The sequence below is a fragment of the Aspergillus pseudodeflectus genome, assembly GCF_044049435.1.
Source record: "Aspergillus pseudodeflectus strain CBS 756.74 chromosome Unknown BJX68scaffold_8, whole genome shotgun sequence".
In the NCBI taxonomy this organism is placed as follows: Eukaryota; Fungi; Ascomycota; class Eurotiomycetes; order Eurotiales; family Aspergillaceae; genus Aspergillus; species Aspergillus pseudodeflectus.
In genome coordinates this window covers 904,859-914,915 of record NW_027263784.1, presented here as the reverse complement: position 1 = coordinate 914,915, position 10,057 = coordinate 904,859, and the positions used below count along the sequence as shown (strand labels likewise).

Here is a 10,057-nt window from a genome sequence, read left to right as displayed (position 1 = left end):
AAAAAAGAAAAAAACCAAAGCTTGAAACAAAAAGAGGATATCATAACCAAAATCGCAGAACGAGAGACGAAAGGAAAGGATTTTATTGAAAGAACGAGGAGAGCGTCCGCGGTAACAGCCCGCAGCGCTTAGCCAACCGGTCTATTCAACCATTGTCTGCGCGCACGCCCTATCCCTCAGGTAGAGCTGCACCCTAGCCCCCTCACACCCGTCCCTCAAGGGCTGAACCATCTCGAGTACTCGCTCCTTGATAACCCTCTCCCTAATCCCAGCCGCGCCATCAGCACCCGAGTCGTCTAAGTCCTCATCATCGACGTGGAAGAAGCCCTCGATGTCCACCCTCTTCAGCGCTTTGAACTTCTCTTTCCGAGCTTGGAGGACGAGTTGAAGCTGCGAAATGAGCATCGGTAGGGAGTTCTCCTTGCATGCCTCAACGTATAGTCTCTCAATTGAAGTTGGTAAAATCTCAGGTAGAAACGTCGAGGGTTCGAATGTATAACCGACATCGAGCAGATTCGGAAGACGGATACGGAGGTCTTTCAGGACTGCGAAATCTGCTAGAGAGCCAAAGTATCCCTCATACGTTTCGTTGAGGCCGCTGGCTGTGAAGGCGTGGTGCGTCCCGAGGTTGTCGAGCCACAGGGTTTCCAGGGTGGGTTTGCTGGATGCGAGCGAAGTAAAGAAGGATGCTGGCTGGAAGCCTGAGGCGAGCGCGTGGTCGTCCGAGTGTTGGTATTTGAGCGATTTGAGGGATGGGCAGAAGCTGAGGAGGGATTCGAGGCCTTGCGCGGCGTTGCTGGTGCTAAGGGTGAGGCTTGTGACTGAGGAGTATTGAGCGGATTCTCCCTCAATTTCGTCTTCGGCTTCACGCTCGCTAGCGCCGGTGGTCACCACGGGTTCAATCACCGTGTCGGCGTCGACTGTCCGCATAGATGGCATCCGGAAGAAGGGGAGAATCTGAGCAGGCGAAAGACTTCCCTTGCTCTCGCCATCTTCCATATGTCTCAACAATACTTCTTCCAAGCGGAGAAACTTGGCAGACTGTCTTTCGCTGCTCACAGCTTTGTCGAAAATCCGATCGAGGTATTTGTTCTCACGAGGGTATGCCAGCTTGAGCTGCCGGATATTGTTCGCTAGCGACAAGAGGAGGGCGACCCACGCCTCTTCATTGCCGTTGAGGAGATCCTGCTCCCATTTAACATGCTCTTCATTGGAGTGGCTGAATGACTGCGCCCATGTGGACAGCTGTGCGAGCTCATCGGAATCAAGAGAACGCTGCGCCGGCGCAGATTCCCATCGGTATAGATCGAGGCATTGGATGACAGATGCTAAACTCGGTTGACGAACAATTGCTTTCAAAAAGAGTTGAAGCTGTGTAAGATTCCTCAATATCGCAAAGCGAAAAAGCGCACGCGAGAAAAGAGCGTGGAAGCGACTATTGACCAGGACTGCATTGTAGCAGTCTCCGCGATCCTCGAGATAATCTCCGATGAGAAGGATGACGTCGTTGGGGAGGCTCTCCATGATGGACGTCGCTCGCGGGGCAACCCGATGAAAGAATGTAGAAGTGGATTGAGGCAAAGCAGGGGAGGAGCTGTCCAGCTATATCTCACTCTCAGGTCCCTCGATTCGAGACCATCGCAGCAATGATTTCAATTTCAATTAACCGAAAGCATCAAATCTTCAGAATCTTCGGGTGCGAATTCCCACAAAATCTCCCCGGCAGAACCAATCAGAAAACAATAGACTCTAAAGCTTCTAAGGATCCAAAAGCCCGATGGCGATCGAGAGGTTGACGGGCCGCATCCACGGTTCACACTTCGGATTCTGAATACCGCCTCGTGCGCTCAGGAAGGAACAGCGAGGCGGCTTGTCGAATTCACGGATGAAAAAGGGACCGTCGTCACCATCGTGGGGACACATCATCGTAGAGTGAAACCTCCCCCGTCGCGACTCTCTCCATGATTCGCGTACAGCCTTCAACGGCCAGCGATCCTCGCGCACCAACGCACGCAGCCGGAGACCCCTAGACGCCCGAGTCGCGACTCTGCATAAGGCGAGTGTGATGAGGAAGGCAAGGCGAAGTGGCTGATGGACAGGCACAATGTGATTCGACGGCGATTGTCAGATCTCAGTGGAAAGGGCCGGGAAGTGGATTCTGTTCGCCTTGGTGGTGGATCTGCCATCTGCAAATTCTGCACTGCTTGACCCTTTTCAGGGCACTCTTCAGAAATTCAGGAACACTTTTGCTGAGAAATCATTAGAACTTTTGAGAGGGATTGACATGCAGCTCCACTGTGCCTCCGAAAACATGCCGGATTCTAGAAATGTTCGCAGAAGAGTGCTCCGGAGGAGATGCAGGACGGAAGACGTTTTCCACAGGAAGATGCAAAATATATCAGAGTAACCGCGAGAAGCGAGGTCCGCTCGGAGACATCGGGCAACGACTCATCAGGGACTTTGGAGATAAGAAGAAGGGTCTGCAGACCTCAAGCGCATCAAAGACTGAAAGACTTTACTCAAACTGTCCCCGTGTCAATGTACAAAACAGTAAGATGGTTGCTTTGGTGTTATAGAAGAGGTTCTGTCGGTTGGTGGGCTCCATGGCTCCTTGCCCAGCAACACAAAAGCTTAGATTGATTCTGGTATGTAACCTTCGCTTCTGATATATTCCTCCAGTCCACATGCCCTTTTTGGACAGCTCGTATCATGTCAGTACCAGATGTCTAAGATATCCAAGATTAAATCTTGTCGACGTCGGGGCACGCCTTGGAGCTGGGCGCCTCACCTACTCTGTATGTACAGCGGGGTAGTCCTCAGTGGACAACGAAGTATGGAGGGGTAAGCAAGCCACTCAATAACTATACTATCACTAAGGATAACTCTCATTCTCCTTCGTTGGTCGGTGTTTTGTCAGTCTTGGTGAGATCAGTATGTACCTAGATTCAGTAGTATATATCCCCGCACCTTCGGCAAGCGCATTCATTCATCACATCGGAAAGGTAGGCTAGTATGCATATACTTGAAGACCAACAAGCACAGAACTCATCTCCCTGTCCTAATCACTACTTACTACACCCCCTCCTACAAAAACAAGAAGACCGAACCTCAACATCCGCCCCCGCAACCGCAAACTTCAACAATCCCCCCACAATCCCCGCCTCGCCCTTCCTGCCCAGTCTTACAAGACACTCATACAACCCATGCAAAGCCCACACATTCCCCGGATGCTGCAACGGCCTCGGCAACGTCCCATCAAGCCCCAGATCCGCCTTATACACCGCCGCCGCTTCCTCGACCCGACCTTGCTCTAGTAGCAGCGCGCCGTAGGCATGCCGCGTGGGCTGCATCCAGCCCCAGGGTTCGTCGTAAGGGAGGGTGTCGTCGAGGGTTATGGCGTGGCGGAGGTGCGTGAATGCTTCTTCGAAGTCGCCGCCGCGGTATGCGAGTTCGCCGGCGAGCATTGAGGAGGCGATGGCGAGGATGTCGGTGCAGGTGTTGTTGAAGAGCATGCGCGTGGTAGGGACTTTATTGTATGAGGTTTCGAAGAGGGTCTGTTCCTCTTCTGCTTCGTTAATGCGGCCCATCGCGGCCAGGGCGACGCCTTTGCCGTAGTGAATCATTGCCGTGGTGACGGCGTAGATATCTTGGTCCTTGGGAACCTCCAGGTTTATTAGTTCGTCCCACTTACCGAACCTCACGAGCACATGCACCCTCATCGCTAGAAATCCCTCTAGCCAATCCGCCATGGGCGGCGACGTAACCCGTAACAGCTCCTCTGGAATCTGCTTCTCAAGCTCTGCTGCTGTTTCCAAAGCCACACGCGACTGGCCCGCGAACATAGCTGCATAGATACGGAAGTGATAATTATGAGCGCGATACAGCGTATAGAAGTTGACGGGTCCTGCCTGTGCCACGAAACGCTCATCCGAGCGAATCGCCTCCGAGTTGGAGGATATCGCGCGGCGATAGTCTCCGCAAAGGATATCAAGATGCGTCGGCATGTGATTTAGATGCCCTGCGTCTGGAACCAGGCCGCGGAGGTGGTCCGCAATGACTAGTGCTTTCTCAGGCGTCCCGGACATCTCCATCAGATGAATATAGAGATGTAAGAGGCCCGGATGCTGGAGGCCGCCTGGTAGGTCTAGCGCGCGCTCCAGAATAGCCTTGATCTCGAGCGTGCGCGCCCCTGGTGCTGGCTGCCCGGTGCGTATATTCCAGAGTGCCCAGGGGTTTAGATTCATTAGGGAGTCGGCATATAAAGCTGCGACGTCGAGGTCGTTGGGGAAGCGCGTGTATGCCTTTTGCATGGCATCGGCGTAGCCCTTGTTCCAGGCTGAGCAGCGTTCTGCTTCGCTCTCCCCCTCTTCCTCTTCCTCTACCGTCCCCGGAGAAGGAGGGTGATTCTCCGGATATCGAAACTGCACGGCATCGATGATTGCCCTTTCCACATCGACATCGTCGCCCGCTGCATTCGCATCGGCATCAGAAACAAGCCTCCCCGCCTCCCTCGCAGCCTCATGTGTCCTCCGAATCGTCTCAGCCAACTCGGCTTCATCGAAAAACTGCCAGGGCTTATTATAATTTGGACCTAATGTATACGCGAGCCCCCAGTGCGCAAGGGCACAGTTCGGGTCGTGCGATATTGCTTCTTGGAAACATTTGGCGGCTTCCTCGTGGTTGAATGCGTAGGTCCAGATTAAGCCGCGGTTGAACCAGGCTTGTGTTGCTGGGGAGGTGGTTTTTATGGGGCGCCTGTATGTGCCTAGGTTGTAGTATTCTTCTTTGGATGAGGTCATTGTTATATTGGATTCTATGGGTTGTTGAAGGTTGATGCTGGAACATGTATGGGCGTTTGTGTTGATGGTGTTGGATAGGTGGGGTCGATTCCCGATGGCATCAGCCCGTCTTCTACAGATACAACCGTCCACGAACACGCAGCCCGACAAGCCAACTGGTGCTTTCGATGCATTTATTGATCTAGATGGCTCGTGGTTTCATACATAGAGCATTACCAAAACAACACCAAGCCACACAAACACCGTATATTCGCCCCGCTCGATCAACCACCGGCGGAAATCGTCCTTGTGCGCGACCAGTAGAGAGACAGTTCAAATGCACCCTTTGTTAACTTTTCCAGCATGTTCAAATCCATCCGTTCCATAGTCCGGACCCCGGCCGCAAAACCAGTATTATTTCTTATAGCCATCATAGTGGACAGATAGTTGAGAGACAATCGCGCGCCAGGATAGATTGATCGAGAAGAGACGTCGCCGAGAATCGTTCGCCGTTCGCTCCAGATAGGTAGTCCGATAAATCGTTTTATTCCTCTTATATCCCGAATCATTCCGAGCAAACAAAAAAAAAGCGAATATGATGGTATTATGAACGCTCCCGCGCGGCAATCTATCGTAATCCCAGGTCCGTCATCTCGACGTTTTCTGCGGAGCCCATCCAGAGGATGTTGTTACATCTGTTGTCGTTAGCATCGCTCTCTCTTTCTTCCATGCTCAGCGACTCTGGTCCATTAACCAAGCCAAACCGAAAAGAATGGGGAACCGCAAACGCAACGCACCTAATAAGCACAAGACCCAGTGTACCCGTATTCTTCCCATCAATAAACTCCTCCGTATCCCGCAGCAACACGTTCATGTATGAGTCGATGCTCTCCAGGCGGCCCTTGTACTCTGTCTGTCCCCATTTCAGGCGGACGATAACGTCGGTTCCAACCCTAGCGCGTGTTAGAAGGAAGATAGTAGGTTGCTATGCAGGAGATGGATATCGGAAAGGAAAGGAAGTGTGTGGTGTGGTGTCGCTCGGCGTACCTGGCTTGGAGGTAGGGTCGGGGGTTTACGGGTTGGAGCTGTGCGATGCGTGTCAGTGTATTTTTCACAGAGAGAAAGCTAGATAGAGAGATAGATTGTGTTTGGATTGGGAAACGAACACTCATCGTGAGAAGGATCTGAGGGTGCGGTTGCGGAGGTGAATCGGAAGTTCTGCGTGGTCGGGGATTGGAGCCAGTCCGTTCCAAAGAGGTTTATGTCGGCAGCGGAAATTCGGCTTCGGCTGCTTTGGAAGATGCGAGATGTTCTCCTGCGAGAATGCGGTCGGAAGTCTGGTCAATCTGCGGAGAGGTCCTTCGTCCGACCTGGAGGGAAAATGTGCTGAAGCTCGACGCGACCATTTCAGCCAATCACGCGTCGTATGGGTCGACCGCCTTTACAGCCAGAAAACTCAGGCATCGGTTTGGGCTTCGTCGCGTTCTCACAATCTTCAATAAAGTTCAGCTTGCAACAACCCAGATCGAATCCTCATTACTTAGATATGTCAGAATACTACAGAAACCAGTCGCTCCGTCATTACATTCGAAACCCTCAAACCTCCGAACCTCCGCTCCAGATCAGGCCCGACCAACCTCCCACGAAATCTCCTTGATAGCAACCTCATCCCCAGCCTTCTCATCATAATCATACCACTCGCCTTCAAGCAGTTCAATGCCCGTGAACGGCGTAGAAGACTCGATACCCTTTGCCTCCCATTCGCCCTAGATAATGTCAGTCGAGCGCAGACACAAGACCAACAGGAGGGCGAAAAGAAAAGAAAGGACCTACATCAGCCTTAAACTCCGTAAACTCCAGCCCACGACACTCGATGTCAATAATCTTCTGCCCCTTCTTCTTACCCTCGGCCTCAGCCTCGTAGGCCTTTGGGGCGGCTAGGATCGACGCGGAGTGCGTCCTCTGTAGATACACAATCAGCATGGTTAGTCGCGCTTTGCAAGGTACTCATTGTTCAGTAAGCGCATTTGGACGACGAACCTGGCAGAGCTTGCACTTCCAGACAAAGTTCGCCTCGCCGCGACTTCCGGGGATTTCATGCTGTTCCTGTTTCCACAGTTAGGACCCACGGCCATAGTGCGATCACGATTGATGGGGATTAAATGGAGGAGGGGCACGGCGACGTACAAACCGGTTGAAGCTCACCCAGTTCGGGTGGACTTCGCGACACGAGGTACATTGCACCTTGAAAGTATAGTAGTAGGGTGATTCTTCGGTGTCCTGCGGACGGAGGTCGGTGACTCTGGACTCGTTTTAGCGAGGTTCAATGTTGGATAGATTCATAGATGGTCGAGGAAGGTCTGTGGTGTTGGTGCGGGGAAGTGGCCTGGGTGCGGCAGTGGGATGGGTATCTAGTTTGCAATGATGGCTTGTAGATGGAGATAACTTACCCCGAGAGCTCAGCGGTTAGGATGAGGGAGAGCATCTTGCCTGGCTATGTTTGGTTTTCACGAGGTATTGCTGCGATGCGGGCGTGTGGTGGTGGTTGAAGTTCCGAGCGGGGCAGATGAAGCTTTTGGTGGCCCCCTTGTTACGCGACAAAGCAGCGACAACAAGTAGGAAGAAAATAAAATTACGCATAAGTGGGAGAATTTTATGATTTGCAAAGATGAATTCAGAATCTAAGTTCCAAGTATTGAGTTCTAGGTATGTGCAATGAACGCCAAATATGCTAATCATGGATCAAAGCAGCCGTAAAGACACACGGAATATATACACAACGGACAAAACAAGCTGATTACAGGCGGCTCTGCTGGTCCTGGCCCAGCGACTTCGTCGAGAAAGCGCCAAAGTATGCGTTGAGAGCATCGACGGTGCCGCTGCCCTCAGTCAGCTGCACGGTGCAAGCAACGTGGCTGTCCGGACGAGTAACGACAACACCACCCTTCTCAGGGTCGAATCCGAGCTTCTCGTGAGCGGCGTACGTGGCAGTGGGGACTCTGACATCAGGAATATCATCAGAGTAGATGTGGTACCGGTAGTCGCGCAAAATCTGGGGAACCGAGGCCATATCAACATCATTCTTCTTCTCAGCAAAGATCAGGCAAAGAGTGAACAGCTTGGAGTGAGGGGCATGGCGCTCAAAGTGGGAAACCTGGCCAATGTCGGATCTGCGGTACGAGGAGAGGAATGAGCGCTCCTTCTCGAGGTTCGCGGCGAAGTCGGCGAGAGCTTGGTTGCTCTTTGCCTGGCGACCGGCGAAAATGAAGATGCGGAACGCGCCGTTGGCGGGGACTTCCTGCTCAAGGTGCACAAAGTTGGAGTCCGCAAGACGGGTGACGGTGGATGGTGTGAAGGCCTTTCCAGTAACCAACTTCACGCCAGGAACCTGGAACAAAGGTGACTGGGCAGGGTGAGTGGAATCCCAGTTGAACACGTTGGGCTTGTAGGCAACACCGTAGCCACTGGTGAATTCGCAAGAATCCTTAAAGGTCTTCACGAAGGGGTCCTCCTCAACACTGCGAGCAGTATCGGCGGTGCTGGCGGAGCCGACTTCACCGGCGCTAGGGCGGCGCTTGGAGAAGAGAGCAGCGTACTTGTTGTCAAAGTCGAGAAGAGTCTCGGCGATGTTCTTGCGCTCGGTTTCGTATGTGCTCAAAATGGAGCGCTTGGCCAATCCGGATTCAACCGCATGAATCTTCCAGGCCATGTTGAGCGCGTCGTGGAACGCAGTGTTCATACCCTGACCAGCCTTGGGCTATAAACGTATTAGCTACTAGCAAGATACCCGAGGATATAGAGAAACTCACGCTGTGGGTGTGGCAAGCGTCACCTCCCATGAAGACGCGCTCGTCCAAAGTGTAGCGCTCGGCGATACCCTGTCCAATGGGGTAGACAGAATACCACTCCACGCGATCCCATTCCAAATAGTATGGCGCCAGAATCTTTTTCGCAACTTGTTGGACCTCCTCGGCGGTCGCGGTCTTTCGCGGGTTGAAGTCTGGGTCTGTGGAGGAGGCAATCTGGACGTAGAGACGGACCATGTTGTCTTCGCGGGGAATAACCATGATAGACCCGGCGTCGGAGTGGATAGTGCACTTGGTCTATATTGCGCAGAAAGGTTAGCTAAAGTCTTCTTCAAAAGGCGCATCAGATATACTGACCTGAATATCAGGGAAGTCTGTCCTCACGACACCGTCCATAACACCCCAGACGTAGGAGATGGGATCCTTGTGGTGGATCTGGATACCAAGCTGTTCGCGGACGAAACTGCGCGCACCCTCACCACTGAACAGGTACTTGGCGCGGACGGTCTCGATTACGTTGGTATCCAGGCACTTGAGCTGGACCTGGACAGGGTAGGTCTCGTCCAGACCATCGTTCTTGAATCCGGTGATCGTCCAGGGTCTCTCAACAGTTGTACCAGCCTTCTTGATCTCGTCCAGGAAAGCCGTCTCGATCTTACCCTGGTGAACAAGCGTCGTGAAGGGGTATCGTGTGTCGATGAAGCGAGGGCAGCTGGGCCAGTTTCCGGTACGCTGGATACCGCTTCCGTCAGGGCGGGGATCCCAGAAAGACACGTCGTAGACCTTGGCTGGGTCATAGGACATGATCTTGCGCTTCAGACCCAGGTTGCGGAGGATCTCGGTCGAGCGGGGCTGGATGCCATCGGCGCGACCAGTCGCGGTAGGGACAGGGCGGTTATCGATGTGCTTCACCTTGTAGCCCCAGCGGGACATGCAAAGCGACAGGAGAATGCCAACGGGGCCGGCGCCCACGATGACAATGTCATACTTCTTCGGATAACTGTCGCTCGTCATTATGGTGTAGTCCGAATGTGAATCCGATACAGGAACGATCGCCACAAGCCAGTCTTTGCAGTGTTTTGGTAAAGAAAAAGGAGGTATACCTTTTCACACCACGGGCGTCAAGATCAGGCGAGGAATGAGAATGCAAAAGAGGAATGTGTGTCATCTTGGAACTGGGCTGGAGAGGTCATATATAATGGGCGTTGGAGATGGGGAACATGGGCCGATTTGCGATGGGAAGGCCCAACGGAGGACCACAACGGCAGTCATGTCGGCTGGATCGTGGGGACATAAAAGACAGACGAGGTGGTCCCGTAAGCGCACCCAAACTGCAGGAGAATCCACTGGCAGCGCGCAGAAGGGCGAACTGGGCTGGGGGATTTGCTTGCTTGGTTGCGGGGAGGCGAAGACAATGCCGGTGCTTCTTCCGGGCGCCCCAAAGCGCTGCGGCTAAGAAGTCGGCAAGTGGAG

The 10,057-nt window shown here is 53.1% G+C and overlaps 4 protein-coding genes across 4 annotated transcripts; all 4 read right to left on the bottom strand.

The window, feature by feature from the left end:
- Window positions 1–141: 141 nt before the first annotated feature.
- Window positions 142–1,551, bottom strand: BJX68DRAFT_279690 (uncharacterized protein; the record flags this gene model as incomplete). Its single annotated transcript, XM_071048779.1, has 1 exon — window positions 142–1,551. Exon 1 carries the CDS (start codon window positions 1,522–1,524, stop codon window positions 142–144), a length of 1,383 nt encoding a protein of 460 aa, XP_070902566.1. The 5' UTR covers window positions 1,525–1,551.
- Window positions 1,552–3,038: 1,487 nt separating this feature from the next.
- Window positions 3,039–4,869, bottom strand: BJX68DRAFT_208455 (TPR domain protein). Its single transcript, XM_071037697.1, has one exon. It carries the CDS (start codon window positions 4,797–4,799, stop codon window positions 3,066–3,068), a length of 1,734 nt encoding a protein of 577 aa, XP_070902565.1. The 5' UTR covers window positions 4,800–4,869; the 3' UTR covers window positions 3,039–3,065.
- A 1,366-nt stretch (window positions 4,870–6,235) lies between these two features.
- BJX68DRAFT_230697 (CXXC motif containing zinc binding protein) lies at window positions 6,236–7,321 on the bottom strand. The gene is made up of 5 exons (XM_071039242.1): window positions 7,229–7,321; window positions 6,966–7,080; window positions 6,819–6,884; window positions 6,612–6,740; window positions 6,236–6,544 (listed from the first exon to the last, which is right to left on the bottom strand). The coding sequence occupies exons 1-5, from the start codon at window positions 7,261–7,263 to the stop codon at window positions 6,401–6,403; spliced, it is 489 nt and encodes a 162-aa protein (XP_070902564.1). The 5' UTR covers window positions 7,264–7,321; the 3' UTR covers window positions 6,236–6,400.
- A 108-nt stretch (window positions 7,322–7,429) lies between these two features.
- Window positions 7,430–10,051, bottom strand: BJX68DRAFT_230692 (putative FAD monooxygenase). Its single transcript, XM_071039241.1, has 3 exons — window positions 8,942–10,051; window positions 8,588–8,881; window positions 7,430–8,535 (listed from the first exon to the last, which is right to left on the bottom strand). Exons 1-3 carry the CDS (start codon window positions 9,596–9,598, stop codon window positions 7,576–7,578), a joined length of 1,911 nt encoding a protein of 636 aa, XP_070902563.1. The 5' UTR covers window positions 9,599–10,051; the 3' UTR covers window positions 7,430–7,575.
- Between the last annotated feature and the right edge of the window lie 6 nt (window positions 10,052–10,057).

Bases quoted from the DNA above. Each gene is read 5' to 3' on its own strand.
- BJX68DRAFT_208455 (XM_071037697.1), bottom strand. From the start codon at position 4,799: ATGACCTCATCCAAAGAAGAATACTACAACCTAGGCACATACAGGCGC.
- BJX68DRAFT_230697 (XM_071039242.1), bottom strand. From the start codon at position 7,263: ATGCTCTCCCTCATCCTAACCGCTGAGCTCTCGGG. The intron at 6,885-6,965 runs GTACGTCGCCGT...CTGTGGAAACAG, and splicing joins GGGTGAGCTTCAACCGGTTT to GAACAGCATGAAATCCCCGG. The intron at 6,741-6,818 runs GTTCGTCGTCCA...GTGTATCTACAG, and splicing joins GGAAGTGCAAGCTCTGCCAG to AGGACGCACTCCGCGTCGAT.
- BJX68DRAFT_230692 (XM_071039241.1), bottom strand. From the start codon at position 9,598: ATGACGAGCGACAGTTATCCGAAGAAGTATGACATTGTCATCGTGGGC. The intron at 8,882-8,941 runs GTCAGTATATCT...TGCGCAATATAG, and splicing joins CAGACTTCCCTGATATTCAG to ACCAAGTGCACTATCCACTC. The intron at 8,536-8,587 runs GTGAGTTTCTCT...ATACGTTTATAG, and splicing joins ACGCTTGCCACACCCACAGC to CCCAAGGCTGGTCAGGGTAT.